A 16,016-nucleotide genomic window follows, 5' to 3' on the forward strand; every position below is an offset into this window, starting at 1 on the left:
TGTGCCCGCGCCCCTGTCCCCCCACGCCCGCCCTGCATGCTCTTCACTGCCCCCTCCCTCGGCTTCCATCCACAGCCAGCATACCCTGCACTGGGGGCCCTCTTGGCCTGCACTTGTGCTTCTAAGCGTGTTTGTTCACAGAACATTCTGGAGTGATATGTCCCCAGATCAAGCGAAAAGCCTCTGAGGGCAGGGCTGCCAAGCCGCGCTCCTCCCCTCCCCCAGGCACCTGTGCAGGTGGGCACCGGGGCCTGACCGAGGTCCTGCCCCACCTTCATGGGGCAGGGCACGGTTCCCAGCAGACGTCAGATGACTCCTGACCCCGCTGGCCTTCCCTCGGAGGGGGTCATTCGTCCAGGTGGGCCGAGGGAAAGTACAGGTCGGGGTCCCACCAGGAGGCACGGACGCTTCAGGGACAGTTTCTAAAGATGAGGGCGGTGAGTCACAGGCCAGTTCCCAGCACCACGCTGCTGGGGCAGAGCGTGCAGGCGACCGGGCTCCTCTCTCTGGGATCCACTTTCAGCACCAACTGCCCACACTTACACTTCTTGGAAGCTGGGGGCGCGTCCTCCGTCCTGTCACGGGGTCTCTGGCCCTCCCCTGTGGAGGGCCTGGCCGGGGGGACAGAGTCTGGCCCACAGCGAGCAGGATGCCCGCCAGGTGGCTGCACTTCGGGTTTGGGAGTCAGGACGGGATGCAGCCCTCTGTACTTCTGGTCTCACCAGGTGCTGGCCGCTCCCCACATGGCCTCCTAAGAGCGTGTCAGCAGGGATGCCTGCGCCTCCAGGGATGCTGGTGTTCAGAAGGGAGGCGACCCTGGAGCGGCTGGTCAGGCTGCAGGGCCCCAGGCTCACATGGCCACTTTCTGACCTGAGACTGGGCAACACTCAAGTTCCCTAGAATCTGGCCTCTTCATCCAAAAACTGGGGATAATAGTAAAATCCATGTGACGAGACTGCTGAGAGGGTGTGACTTCAGGAAAGCATCAGACACAAAGTGCTCAGTGACCGCTGACCATCCAGAGGCTGGCCATGCTGTCCTCCAGACAGGAGGCGGGGTGCACAAGGGGGTCCCTAGGGCAGCAGGGCGCCAGCCAGCCCCACCCCAGCTCTCCAGGGGCGCTTCCTTCACGCCAGTCTCCCCACGGAGAGGCTCTCCACAGGAGGGAGCTGCCTCCTTGGGGCTTCCCCAGGTGTTCCAGAGACTCCAGGACCCCGCCAGCTGCTTGGTTTCCAGCCCATGCCGCACTCTCCCTACCCCGCACCACCGCCACCCTGACTACACATCTGCACCCGTAGCTCCGAGCTCCCGGCGGTGGACGTGGCAGGAGGGGACACTGTGCTGTGGGAACCAGGACGCCCCCTGTGCCCCCAACACGGAGCTGGCCTCAAGCCTTCCTGCCTGCCGGCCTGTCACGGCCGCTGCGTGCTGCACACACACCGGGGGAACGGAACATCCCACAGGAGGGGCCTCTCTGGACACCCTTCTGAGGAAGCTGGGTGCCTGCGGCCTCTTGCCATGAAGGGCGCACCCTTTGCAAAGCAGAAGGTGGCATTTCTCTGGGGCACACGTGGAGGCCTCTTGATTCTTATGTTCTAAACACGCTGCCATCAGTGCCCTGGGGAAACCCAGAGTGACTGGCAGAGGACAGAGCAGGCCCGCTCGCCAGGGAGCATGGTTCCTCTTTGTGCCAGCCTGGCCGCGTCTGGGGGCGAGTGGACTCTGAGGGAAGCGCAGAGCTGTGTGCACAGAGCACCTGAGCTGGGCGCCTGCCTGGGTTCAGCTCATCAACTGCCCCTGGCTTGACCCACACTGTCTCCAGAACCATTCTGCCACCCCGGGAGGGGCTGCTCCCCCAGATTCAGCCCCCCCGCCATGCCCGGGTCTCCTAAACAGGCCTGGTACGAAGGACGCTGTCAGGCTCCACCCACACACAGGCAACCTGGCTCCCTTGCCAGTTGATGCCGCCCCTCACATCCTCTCAAACTGAACCAGAGGCTTCAGGAAAGGGAACTGCAGACGGCTATCTCCTGGTAATCGCCCTCACCTGGGGCCAAAATACCCCGTACCTGCAGGTGTTCAGCCACCGACAGCGAGCCCAGCCCAGCCCTGCGGCCCTTGTCGAGGTGGGGGCCTCGGGGGCGGGAGAGAATGCTAACCCACTCCTGGCCGAATTGTCACAGGCCATCACTGCAGCTGGGAGGAAACGAGAGGGCAAACGTACCCCAGAAATGCAGCCGGCATCCCTGAATTCAAGCCCCTGACAGCCCAAGGAGACCCCAAGTTATCCTCAGAAGGGACAGTGAATGTTCTCAAGCCTCAGGGACAAGTCAGAGACCGCTGTTTTTTTTTCTCCCTTCCTCTGGGCCATAAAAAGGAAAGGGAAGAGGAACTTCCCTCCGAGGTCTCGGTGATTTCTTGTTAAGCACATCTATAAATACAGGCATGTTGAAAGCACATTCTTGATAAAATTATTAATAACTCAGTGTCAGCATGGGAGGGGTCACCTAACGTGGGATCACAGGATTTTGTCTTAGTGTTTCCCTGTTTTCAAGACTAGATGCTGGTGTGCAGGGCGTCAGGTCATCAACAGCTCTGATCTCCCTTGATGCCCAAGCCACCTGTGCTCGACACACCCCTTGGCTTTGCACACGTGACTCCCCTGAAGGCTGAGGAATCCTCTAAACTTTAACAAGACACAGCAGTGCCCAGACACTGGGATTCACGGTCTGTCTCTAAGCAGCAGCAACAGGAGCACAAGTTGGAGTGGGGGTCTCTGCTGGGACAGACCTGGGGAGCCAGCACGCCATAAATAATAAAGCCCTGCAGGAACCATCGCCAGGGAGAAGCCTGATTAACAAAGGTTAACAAATGCACCCTGAGAGAGCCAGTGTGGGCAGAGGAGCACACACCGGGGTGGCTGCCGGGGGCCAAACAGAGACCTCCGCGGCTGCAGGCTGCGCAGATGCTCCTGGGCGCTGCAGCAACAGCATCTGTCAGGACCACCACCCCCGCCCCCACACCCCAGTCCCACGTCAGGAGGGCAGGGTGATGCCTCAGGACCAGTTCACAAGATGCTTCACTCTTTTTCTCAGCTTTATTGAGATATATTTGACTCAGAGCATTGTGTCCATTAAGGCTCCCAAAAATCCGGTAATGAAAGACAGCCTGGTTAGGGGATAAAATTAGTCTCTATTAACCTAGTATTTTCTCTTTCACAATAAATTAATAAATTGGATATCTAAATTGGATGTTAATCATCACAAGTCTAGTTCCTGGGAGTCAGTTCCGAGTTCATGGACAGACTTGAGCACCTCGTCTGCAAAGCTGGGTCCCAGCAGGGCCAGCCCCGTTCAGTCTGCCTTCAACGTGGTAGAGCCCACTGCGGAAGAGGCCGACCCAGAAAGCAAGCCCTTGGGGGCCCAACCCCGGAGCAGCTGCCCATCCCCAGCCTCCCTAAGACCCCTCACTCCCTTGGGCCTGTTCATCTCCACCCACAGCCACGCCCCAGGCTATGACGATCACCTGGACAGCCACGATGGCAGCCCCCTGAGCAGCCCCCACCGTGGCCTGTCCACCCTCCCCGACACCCATCACTGCTCGCCCAGAACGCCTGGCGAGACCCCCGCCACGTCCGCAGGATGGAGTCCACAGGATGGCATCCACATGCTTGCAATGCTCCATGTTGGGACCAGCCCAGCAGCTCCAGGGCTAGTTGAGCCAACCAGTCGCTGTACGGCAGCACCAAGTGGACGGACAGCCTGGGCCTGCGTCTGCGGCTCTGTCTGCCCCCCTCACTGCAGCGCATGCCACGCTTGCCCCGGTCACACAGCGGCTGTGCCTTCTCTCCTGTACATGTGCTGGCCCCGCCAGACTCCCCTCCCCGCATGCAGCAATCCCCGCACCTGGGCTTCTGCATCCGTCTCTGGGACACCTTCCCAGGACATGACCCTCACCCCTCACCGGAAGGGCCTGTTTCCTCCCCAAACGTAGCACCATGAGCACCCACACTAGTGCTTACGGCCGATTTCCCAACTGTCAACACCACCAACTAGCATTTCTGAGACTCAGGGCGGGTCTGTGCGTCCTGCCTGGGTCCCAGAGCGCCTACTGAGATGAACAAGCATTTCTCAAGCGAACCAGCAAGTGACTGAACAAAGAGAAGCAGTGCAGGTCTCCTCCACCATCGGCCACAATTCCGAGACCAGGCTGGACAGACCTGCGTTTGGAGGACATCACAGAAAAGAGAGCCTGAGGAAGCTGCCAGGGCCACGACCCACTCCGCCTCGAGGCAGGTGGGTCACTGTCCCCTGTCCATGTAAACTAAACACCTGTCTGGGCTTCAATGGAGAAGGGCTTCTACCTCTAACATTTAAGTGTGGTCAACACCATCCCAATGGAAATGTCCATGAGATTTTGATGAGGACAGGAATTGCCTGCCAGCCACCACGCCCCAAACCACCCCCGAAAGGCTGGAGGAGCAGGTAGGAAGCTGTGCTCAGACAGAATGAACATGGCGCTGCCAGCTCCCCTGGGCCTGGGCCAGCCTCACAAGCCCCTGAGACCAAGGGTCAGGGCACCGCCCCCTCCTCTCTCTTACCCTTACACTGAGTCGGGACCAGAAGACCAGGCTCAGGCAAAGCGCACTAACATCTGTAGTTTCTGGTGAGTTCCTTGGCCTCTCTGAGCCTTGTGTGAATGAAATATCTGCTCTGTGGTTTACAAGCTTCACGGGGCAGTGTGACCTGCAGAGCACCAGTCACCGGGCGGCTGCCGTTGGTGCCATGAGCAGCGGGGCCCCAACAGGAGCCTTCCTGCTGCCGTTTGCTCATGCCCTGTGCTCAGCCTGGGTCTTCCGAGGCTCTGCCCCTGCACTTACCCACAGGTGGACCCTCAGGCCTCGGGGCCCAGCACCTACACATGCACTACTTGTGCATCCCCCAAGAAGGCCTGTTGAATCAGGACTGGCGTTTTAACACCATCACTCCACACCTGTCAGGCCTGCGCCAGCACAGGGTGCTCTCCGAGACCGTGGCAGGAGCGTGCTGGCGTTGGACACTGAGGGCACGGGCCAAGCCTCCCTCAGCCAATGAGCCCTTGACTCCCTGCATTTAGCCAAACCTTTCCTTTAAGCAAAAATCACATTTCCATCCCCCTTCACCCAATCCCCGCGCCCCCCACCCCCCGCTAGTTAGATGAGAAAACCCTGGGAAACCATCTTAAACTGCTGTCCACACCAGTTAACATTTTTGGCTTTAAGCCGAGCTTGGAATGAGAAGTCCCTGGGGAGCCTGGTGCACCCCCTCTCCGATGTCTCTCTGCTCACTGGGCACCCACTGTCTCAGGGAAGGGAGTTCTCATCTCCTGTTGTCAGTACATCTCCTTCTGGAGGAGGGCAGTGGCCTTAAAATACAGCAGGGCAGCCCACGAACCCGCCTCGTGGTGCCCGTGGCAGGAGCATGGGGGCTCCATACCCGGGCCGAGGATGGGGAGGTGCACGGGGCCACACAGCCCGGGAGACAGTCCCGAGGAGCAGGGTGCACCCGGCAGGGCCCTGAGACAGCCTGGGGGCAGCACAGCTTTCAGCAAAGAAGGAATTAGGCCAAAATCGTTCTCTTGTCAAAGAGAGTGCGTAGCTCCCAACGTGGAGCAACACAAGTGCACATTCACACACACGTCTGGACACTTAAACTGAACTCTGGTTGCTTCTCTTCCGGCAGCACCTGAACTCTGGTCATGTTTCAGGAGCATTATGGTCTTCTGAGAAAGGGCCAGAGCTTCAGAATGCCTGGGGCGGCTGTGGAGAGAGAACGTCACAGGTGACAAGCATTGAAACAGCATTCAGGTGCAAGAATGCATCTGGGCATTCACACCACGCAGGCACTGAATGTTCACGCTGATTCCTAAATACTCCTGTTCACGTATTCACATTCCTTTTTGGTTTAAGGAAAAAATTACTTTAGAGCAAACTCTCAGCTATTGGTGGGGAACTTGCAGCCAGGCTTCCCTTCCCTGCTGTCCAGCTGGGGTTTGCACACGCGTGGGGCCCCCGGGGCTCACTGGGCCCGTTCTCTGCACACATGTAGGGCCCCAGGGGTTCATCTGGGCCTGCTCTCTGCAACATGTGGGACCCCAGGGCTTCATCTGGGCCCGCCCTCTGCACACGTGTGGGGCCCCAGGGTCTTACTGGGCCTGCCTTCTGCACACGTGTGGGGCCCCAGGGCTTCATCTGGGCTCACCCTCTGCACACGTGTGGGGCCCCAGGGCTTCATCTGGGCCTGATCTCTGCATACATGTGGGGGCCCAGGTTCTCACTGGGCTTGCCCTCTGCACACACGTGGAGCCCTAGGGCTTCATCTGGGCCTGCTGTCTGCACACGTGTGGGGCCCAGGACTTCATCTGGGCCTGATCTCTGCATATGTGTGGGGCCTCAGGTTCTCACTGGGCTTGCCCTCTGCACACGTGTGGGGCCCAGGGGTTCATCTGGGCCCACCCTTTGAAGGCAGGGAAAGCTGTTCTTACTCAGGGTTCCTTCCGTGGTGGGGTTCAGAGAAGGCTGTACAGGGAGAGGCCGAGCATGTTTTTTCGCACAGCTCTGAATGCTTAGACCACGTGGGTCGACAAAAAAGGGCCACACCCAAGGCCACACTGTGGGCCTCGCCCAGCACAGCCAGCAGAGCCCGACGCCAGCGTCCCCACCACCAGGCGCTCCCAAAGCCTGAGTCAGAAGCTTCGAGCAGCCCAGAGATGCACTCCTCTCCCTCTGGCTTCCAAAGCAACTGTGACCACACACTTTCAGCGCAAAGCTGCAGACACAACTGGAAAAATGAAAAACAGCTTTTCAGAAACCATTTAATGAGGTAGCTGAGATCATCTCACATCCACGGCAGACAGAGGTGCTTAATGAGTTCACAGGCATTTAAACATATTCGTAAACGCAAACTGTGACCGTGCCTGATAACTGCTCTTTCTTCCCAAATCCCAAAGGTGCATGCATGCCTTGCAAAGAGGCCCAGGGAGACAGCGGCAGCAGGCCGGGAGGGAGGAGCTGGACGGGAGCTGAGGGAGGGCATCCGGGGTGCTCCCCACCCAACACCAGTGCAGGCGGACAGAGCCAAGCAGGACTCCGAGAAGGGCAGGGCTGAGTAGGGCCGACACCCCAAAACCACACTCAGGAGGCTGCCCCCATGGCCACAGGGCAAGCCCAGGATGCTCTGGAGAAAAGCTTCTTCACAGTCACCTCCCAACGCGGCCCAGTGGGTCTCAGACGAGGAGAGGCCACGAGATCAGTCTGGGCACTGTGGCCTTCACGATGATACCCCAACACGCACACACCCGTGTCACACACATCCATGCATACACACCTGTGTGCACACACACCCACGTCTCACACATCCATGCATACACACCTGTGTGCACACACACCCATGTCTCACACACACCACACCCGTCACACACATCCATGTACACACACCTGTGTCACACCCACACCTGTGTGCAAATGTGCCTGTCACACCAATAACACACCCATGTCTTACACACATACCCCACACCTGTGTACATACACACCTGTGTCACAGCCCACACCTGTCACACACACACACCCGTGTCACACACACCCATGTCACACTCATACCCCACACCTGTGTACACACACACGTGTCACACACACACCCGTGTTACACACACACCTGTGTCACACACACACCACACCCATGTCACACACTCATACCCCACACCTGTGTGCACACACACCTGTGTCACACACCACGCCCATGTCATACACACACCCGTGTCACACACACACCGGCTCGCCCGTGGGCATAACAGTCAGCAGTGTCTGGCAGCACAGAAGCTGGGGGGCGGCTGGGGGGTCTCGAGAGGAGCCTGGATCCACTGGACACCCCCTTCCAGTCCTCAGGCCAGGCAGCGACGAGAAGCCAGCGGAAGGTGTCCCTGGCGCCGGCTAAGTCTCTGGGGTGTAGCTGCCGTAGGCCAGGGGGGGCGGGGCCCGCAGGCCGGCCCAGCGCCGCGCGCCTGGCGGGGGCTCCGCGCGCCCCTGCTCCTTGTATTTACCCAGGATGCTCCTGGCCTCCTCGGCGTCCCGCAGCGGGCTCTCGCCATACTCCTCTCTCAGCCACTGGCGGAACTGGGGAAGTGAGACAGCGGGGCGTCACACCCCCGCGCCCTCACCCTGCCCGCCCGGTGCCCTCACCCAGTCAGCTCTGACGCCGGCCAGTGGGCGCCGAGCGACACAATGACTTCTTCCAGGCTTTGGCCTGAGGATGTGAAAGCCAGCCTCGTCAAGATGACAGCACTCGACCCCCAGGCAGAGAGGCAGAAGCTCACCTGGGGCCTGCGGAAGGTGGACGGCTGCGAGGGGCTGGAGGGAGCCCGTGAGCCATCCGGCCTGGGGGTGAAGGTGGCGCGCAGTTACCTGGTGGACCTGGAGCTCCTCGAACTCCTGCAGCTGCCTCTGGAAGCCCAGGTTGGGGTTGGCACACGACCTGCCTGCACGCACGGTGTGCAGGGCGTCCTCCCAGCCAAAGTCGGTGACCGTCATGATGTAGGCGACCACCAGGGTCACGCTCCTGGAGACGCCCGCCAGGCTGCAGGTTGAGAGCCACATGGCAAGGGGCGGTCAGCAGACTCATGTAGGAAGCTGCCTGTCCTCGGTTATGAGTGGACAGCTAGCCAGTGCGTCCTCGGAAATCACTCAGAAGCATACCAGCTCTCTCTGCTTTACCACACTAGGGTCTTGGGCACTCCTCACCCACGCGGCCTCCGTCTCGGTTGGTTGTCTACTGGCTATGGCTCCAGACACTAGGTGCTATGATTCTTTTTCTCCTGACCTCCCCTTCAGATAGTCCCCATTCCCTGGACAGAAAAGTTGTGAAAGGACATCTGGGCACTTGAAGGGTCCAGGAGCCCAGCAATAGTCAGTTATAACCTCAGGCATTCAGACAGCTTCACACTTTTAAAGTCTGATTTTCTTAGGTACCTCTTCCCTGGTGGCTCAGACAGTAAAGAATCTGTCTGCAATGGAAGAGAACCAGGTTTGATCCCGGGGTTGGGAAGATCCCCTAGAGGAGGAAATGTAACCCACTCCAATATCCTTGCCTGGGAAATCCCATGGACAGAGGAGCCTCGTGGGCAACAGTTCATGAGATCGCAAAGAGTCAGACATGACTAACACTTTCTTAGGTACATAAGGGTAAAGTCTATCACTTAAAAAACTCATTAAATACAGATGCCCTTAGCCAACATTCTCTGATCTCCTCCACAGACCCAAGCAGAGTACCCGCGTGGCACACTCCACGTGCTCTGGGGGGTGGGGGTGGGGACGTTCTGCAGGTGATAATGGCCAGTTTTCTCCAGCAGGCTGAATAAGGCGACCAATTTTAAATGTGCATGCAAATTAAGGTGGTCACAGAGAGGTTGTGCTACGTCAGACTTGGAGTGCTCAGCAACGGTTTAAGATGGGGAAGTTCAGCAAATTTCTCATTTTTAGAAAAGCTTATCTTCAGATTGACACAACCAAATGAAACACGAATTCCTAGAACATCAGCCCTGCACTTATTCAAATATAAATAACAATAAAAACCACTCTCAAGTAGTGGTTCTTCCCTTGGGCTGTGTATCAGAAATACTGATAAATCTTTTAAAAAACTCACATCCTCTTGGGGCGCAGCTGGGGAGATGCTCACCCCCCGAAACAGCTCTGGCTGCACTGCAGAGCGCGCTGGAGCAAATGCAAGCGAGCTTCACAAACCCGCACTTCATGTTTATTACACATCCTGCTCTTTTTTAAAGTAAAATGGAAATCCAGTTTCAAGCGCATAAAACTGCAGAACAACACTGCTAAAACAGGCAGTCTACCCAGTGCCCCTGCCCGACTGGGGGTTCCAGGAGGCTCCCCTGGTCCACACGGCGGGCCCCTCAGCCCTCCGTGGGGCAGCAGCACCCCCAGGGTGGGCCGTGTGACTCCACAGAGCCTCCGCTGCAACGGCAGCTTCCTTGGGGGAGCTCAGATGACTGAGATTCTCTCGTGAACCCAGACCGAACCTCACTCAGGAGCGAGGGGGCCTGTCCGATCCGTGCTCTAATGACAGCAGCTTCTGCCCCAGAACACCGGCCTCTGGGCCCCTGGATGTGTCACCATTATGAATAGCAGCTTATGTTTTCACTGTTAGCCATGTCTTCGGCATAAGCACTGGCAGTGATGCAATGAGGGCCCGCAGGCCCCTGAGTGCTTGGCTGTGCCAGGCTGGGGGCACTGTCCTTGGGGTCTGCACCCAGCAGCAGCCTTCGCCACAGAACGTGTACACAGGTGTATGTGTTTATACCACACACACGGTGTGTGAATGGAGGCAACAGCTGCATAGACCTGCTGAATTTTAAAAGTCTGTTCAGCTCTGCTTAGAGCCAAGTACAAGCTCCAAACACATAAAAGCCCCAATCTGTAAATGGAGGAGAGATGGTTGTTCTGGTGTGACAGTAACGCAATGCTAAACACCCACATGTGCAGCCAAAACCCTCCAGCAAGAAACAGTGCTTTGAATGGCTACTGAGCAGAGCCAAGTTCTGAAAGGATGTTGGGAGAGGATGGAAAAGGGGCTCCTTTTTTCCAGTAACCTTGACAGTCCCTGCAAAAACCTAACAAAAAGCGAAAATGCTAAGTGACAAGGAAGGAACAACTGTTTGGCTCACTTTGCACAAAAGCCAACCATGGCTGACACGCAGCCGGGGTGAGGTGGGTGGGTGCTGGACGTTCAGGGAGACCGTGAGCAGGGCAGAGCAGGCCCTCGCTGTCGGGCAGGGACACACGTACCAGTGAACCAGGCAGCCCTCGCCCTGGAGACGGCACTCATGGATGAATTTAATACTTTCTTTGAAGTGTCGCGTCCTGTGGGGAGGAAAAAAAGAGAGAAGTGACATCTCTCTACTTTACTCAACGTATGAGGAAAAGAAAAACCCGCTGAGGTTTCTTGAAAAGGTCTTGAGTCCGCAGGTCCAGATCCCAGTCACTGTCCAGGGCTTTGAATTTGACCCACAGTGCTGAGGCTGGGAGGGGATGGCCCATCCACTGGGATTTTTGGAAGTTCTCTGCAAGGAACCCCTGAAACACGCAGGGCCACATGGACATTGGGGGCAGGTCTGGCCCAGCCCCACGGTCAGTCTGGGCCCCTCAACACCCAGCAGGGCAGCGATCCCCACAGTGACCTGCTTACCACCCACCAGGTGAGGGAGGTACCCACCCAGTGTGGGCTCTCCAGTTCACATCTGACCATCTTGGAGGAGGTCCTGACTGCCCATCCTCCAGGCTGGGGCAGGAGAACTGCAGCCCCCAAGCCCGAGGGGTCTGACTGAACGTGTGGCCGTGGGAACGTCACCTGCCTTCCCTTAGCCTCACTGGGAAATGGGAACTGGGCTTCACAGGCCGGGACAGAGAAACACACAGCAACGGGCTTCGCGGACTCTGAGGTCCCATGTGACCATGAGACTGCGATCTTTTCTCCTGATCCTTAGCTTTTATGGCTTCTCTGGTGGCTCAGACGGTAAAGAATCTGCCTGCAACACAGGAGACCCAGGTTCGATCCCTGGGTCGGGAAGATCCCTGGAGAAGGAAATGGCAACCCACTCCAGTGTTCTTGCCTGGAGAATCCCATGGACAGAGGAGCCTGGTGGGCTGCAGTCCGTGGGGTCACAGAGTCGGACACGACGGAGCCACTTCCCTTGTCAGCAGCTCTCTTCTCCCGCCCCGGTTCACGCCCAGCAGCGTCATCCAGACCGTGCGATGGGTCGAGGAAAACTCTGAGGGGAACCACAGAGCCTGTGCTTTCCCAAGTCTCCTGCTTTGAAGTGGATTTTGCCCGTGGCCTGAAAGCACAGCGGCTACTGAGCACTGAGCGTGCAGCAGGGACTCTGCTAAGCCTGGAGATCAGAGAGGAATAGAACGTGGCTCGCAGCCACACGTAGGCCTGCGGTTCCATGAAGGCTGACCGGGTGAACAAACCTCAGAGGAACAGGGGATTCAGGTGGGGCACACAGACGCAGCCAGGTGTGGACTGCAGAAGAAACTTAGCAAGCTGCGTGTCCTGGATCTGGGCAGCAGACACAGAGGACTTTGGTGCAGGCATCTCTCACACGGCCTGAGGCTACTGTGCGCAGAGGGGCCAGGGTCCCAGCCACAGACTCCAGACTCTGAGCAGAGAGCCAACTAGACCACAAGGCAGGGTGAGGTGAGGGGTGTTTCTGCTGACCTCCCCGGGCACATGTGCTCCCAGGGTGAGTGCACATGGCAACCTCGGGCACTAAAGCGCCACCCCTAAACTGACGTGGTGTAAGACAGACAAGGGAAGACGCTCCGGTGACCCTGACATGCAAAGACCTCGGAGCAGAGGCTGGGCAGAGGGCAGGGAGGGGTGCGGTGGCCTTAGGGGTCAGGTTGCCCAGTGCTGAGCACAGCGTCCATGGTGGGGTGCGTCCATCCCATATCTCAGGTAAAACCCGCCTTGAGCATGAGCTCTTCTGATGGCAAGTGCTGAGGCTGGGGGTGGCGGGGGGCGGGGCGTGGGGAGGGGAGAGGCTCATCCGTCTGCACCCTCCCAGGCTGTCAGAAGCTCCCATCTTCCCTGCAGTTCCAGCCACAGAGAAGCAGAGGGGAGGCTGGGACTGGGCTCCAGGAGGACTCCCTTCCTGACAAAAGAAGGGTCTCTACCTCAGGCTTCCTGCAGGGCGCTGGGTGGCCAGCTGGTGCCCAAAGCTGAGCCAGCTGCCCTGTGACCACAGGCAACAGGCCTCGGGCTGCAACGGGGGCTCTGGGAGCTACTGCCCAGACCTGGAGCACTTGTCCTGGGCGTCTTGGGCACGGAGTGAAGTAAATCAATGTCTTTATAACTTAAAACACTGTCAATCCTACTATTTACAGCCTAACCTGACATCAAAGGTGCAACAATTTAAGGACACTGAGCCTCTCCTGTGGCCGAGGAGCGGCTCCGCCTACCATGGTCTCCCCTGCAGACAAGCCAGCAGACGGGCAGCTCTGACTGTAGGTCCACAGCTGGGCCATGTGCCCGGACCCCAGGCTCATGCCCGCTGTAGCTGGCGGCTGAGGGCAGGCGCCTGTCTCCCAGGCCAGCCATGCTGCGGCACCAGGGTTCCCGAGAGGACTCGCCACACTGAAGCCCACACTCTGTGGTCCTCCACAGGCGGGACAGACCTCCTACCAGCAAAGGAAGAGGGAGTCAGGAGACGAGACACAGTAGCCTGAGCTTGTGAAGGACATGGGTGGCCTCAGAATATGCCGTGAAGGCCATGCCAGGCCAGAGGCTTGTCCTGGGGATGTGTCGGCCCTGTGAGCTCACCGACGTCTTGCACAGGTGACAGCTGAGCCCCCTTCCTGAACCCCTAGGGCAGGGGTGTGGTCAGCAGGGTGATGTGCAGACTGACCTGAGCCCAGAGCAAGCGTGTGAGGGGCCCCAGACGAGGAAGTGAGAGGAGGGTCCCACAGGCCTTTCCTCTGTCACCTCTGTCCGCATCAGGCATCAAGTCCAGGAAAAGCCCACGGACGGCTCCTGCCCACCACGGTGTCGGAACAAGGGCAGGAGAGTCAGGACGCTGATGGAGGGCCTGCTCAGAGCCCAGCCGTGAAACCTGACTCACGGACAGGACCGGGCAGGAGGCCGCGCCAGACATTCCTAGAAGCGCCTCTTCCGAGGAAGCCAGGAGGCAGGCATTCTCAGGGCCCCCAGGGTGGGTCATTTCCAAGGAAGCTCATGACAGGAGCCCAGGCCTGGTCACTGCAGCCCCTCCCCCATCGTGGGAAATCCCCAGGGCTCAGGCCTCGCATTGCTCAACCCCAGATCAAAGCAGAAGCCCAGATGGAAGCACACCCCCACAGGCGGCAGGTTCCCTATTCCTGGTCTCCGCGATGTCCCTTTACTTCCACGCAGAGACGTGGGGTGCGCTCTGTCGGGGGAGAGCTGGCAGGGTGCGTCCACAAGAAGCATGCCCACGTGAGTGTGCAGCCCCGCACGCCCACGTGAGTGTGCAGCTCTGTCAGCACAGCAGACCTATGAGCCTGGCGAGCGCTGTCCTCCGTGGGGCTGGCAAACAGCCCAGCAGCGGCCACCACCCCCGGCTCCTCCTCTGTGGTCAGCGCTGGCCCTCCTCATGGCCAGGGCATCTACCCAGAGGCCAAGAGCAGAGCCAGCAGGGTCTTCCTGACCTTCGTGGGCCCAGCACACTCAGGCCACGCCGTGCCACGCGCATCCTCTGAGCCTGAACAATCACTTCTCAGTCCAAGATGGCAGGACCTGTGGGCTGTGGTCCCCACTGAGGGGTCTGTGGCGGGAAGGACTCTGCCTGGGGGAGGTCTGGCTCAGCACCATGTGGGCAGCTGGGCTCCCCCAAAGCCAGCAGAGACAGACCAGGCTGCTTCTCCTGACCCTCGTCAGAGCCCACACATGTGTGTGCACAGTGTGTGTACATGGGTGCACCTGTGTGTATAAGAGTGTATACAAGTGTGTGCAGTATGTATATAGGAAAGCGAAGGAGAAAAAGCCCAGGAAAGGCCAGCATCCTCAGGGGTTTTTCCTCAGAAAAGATGTTGAAAACAAAGTACGCGTGTGGTGCATTCTCCTGGGCGCCAGCTCTGGAGGGCGGGCTCAGGTCAGCGAGCTCCTCCTCCTTAGAGCCGTCCAGCCCTGGCGCCACCCCCGGGGCCCTGCACTGACCGTGCAGCTCTCACCGCAGCTGAGGTGAGCAGGACAGAGACACTTCCCCACTCGGCAGACCTCACGGCCTTCAACGTGCTTCTGTCAAGGATTCCCCAAGTCCTGCATTTCCTGCACCGCCAACAGGAGAAGAGTCAGGCGAGGCGTGCGTAGTGCACACTTCACTGTGCCGGACGAGGTCATTGTAAAAAGAATTAAACAAAACCCTCTCTACCACCTACTATCTCTTCATTTCACAAAGAACAGTTTCACCTCCAAAAAGAAAGAAACATAGTCTAAGACTAAAAACTAGGTTTCTAAGTTGAATAGGTGAAATCTTAGAAAGCAACACACATTTTCTACACATTTCTCCCTTCTGCTACGAAGTCCTCAGGAGTTACGTATGTGCATTTCTGTTGGAAATAGGACAGTACTCCAGGGCCCACCTACCTCTGATCTTGCAGAACTGCTTTTTAACATTAAAGAAGAATGTAAATGAGAGAAAAAGAGAGCTGGAAGTACAAGAGACATAAACTAAAGAAAACACACACAAAAAGACAGGAGGTGGGACAGATAAGGAGGGTCTACTGCTGTTTATTACAAGCTCTCTGCATCGCTGACACCTCTTCTCTCCACAAAAACCCCAAGAAATTTAGACCCTGCTTGACTCTCAAGCCTCTGTTGTCATCAAGGCTCTGCTGTGAAGATGCAAACCTGCCAGCTCCTCAAAGAAGACAAAATGATAACCCTTCTCTTATGGTGTCTAAATACAGGCACCAATTTGAAAAATATTAAAACAAGAATGAATAAGCAGCGATACCTCCAACCACTCACTCTCAAGACACGTGAACACTCCTTTCCTGAATAAGCGGAAAATGGAAGCTAATTCTTTGGAGACACTTAGGGTCAGTAAACACTTTCACCACCTCACCTAAAGCTACAGAAATTGTGTGAGATAGACATTTCACAGAGGAGAGAATGAGGTTACAATGACTCGCCCGAGGAAGTACACAGAGAAAGCAAAAGCAAACACTCCCAGAAGCCTCGGTTCACTCAACCACCGCACGCCGGCCACTGGCAGGAGGTGTGTGTGTCTGAGACAAAGCCTACGGTGCCTCTAATTCTGCAAATCAAGCAGAACACACTGGCCTGGGTTGGGACTGTCGCCACTATGAAAGCTTGAACTTTCCCGTTTCCTGACTTTGTGAGGCAGGGTGGTTGGGGGAACCGAGCTAAAATTCTGATGTGTTAACTGTCATCTCAAACCAGGTTTCTGCAATTTAAGTTCCTGGAAGATCA

At 57.6% G+C, this 16,016-nt stretch overlaps 1 protein-coding gene across 4 annotated transcripts in view; it reads right to left on the reverse strand.

Moving 5' to 3' along the window:
• Positions 1-3,078: 3,078 nt before the first annotated feature.
• The window catches only part of DUSP22 (dual specificity phosphatase 22), a 47,299-nt gene continuing 34,361 nt past the window's right edge, over positions 3,079-16,016 (reverse strand). Inside the window, exons 5-8 of one of the 4 annotated variants that reach the window (XR_009733062.1) lie at positions 10,832-10,906; positions 8,438-8,609; positions 7,475-8,149; positions 3,079-7,364 (exon numbers count right to left, since the gene is read on the reverse strand). Coding sequence is in view for 2 of the 4 variants with exons in the window: in XM_061399024.1 (XP_061255008.1) it covers positions 7,967-8,149; positions 8,438-8,609; positions 10,832-10,906 (430 nt within the window). In the remaining 2 variants the exon portion in view is untranslated. Of the gene's footprint in view, positions 8,150-8,437; positions 8,610-10,831; positions 10,907-16,016 lie in introns of all 4 variants that reach the window. The other 3 variants (XR_009733061.1, XM_061399025.1, XM_061399024.1) reach the window with 3 other exon arrangements.

The sequence above is a fragment of the Bos javanicus genome, chromosome 23, assembly GCF_032452875.1.
Source record: "Bos javanicus breed banteng chromosome 23, ARS-OSU_banteng_1.0, whole genome shotgun sequence".
In the NCBI taxonomy this organism is placed as follows: Eukaryota; Metazoa; Chordata; class Mammalia; order Artiodactyla; family Bovidae; genus Bos; species Bos javanicus.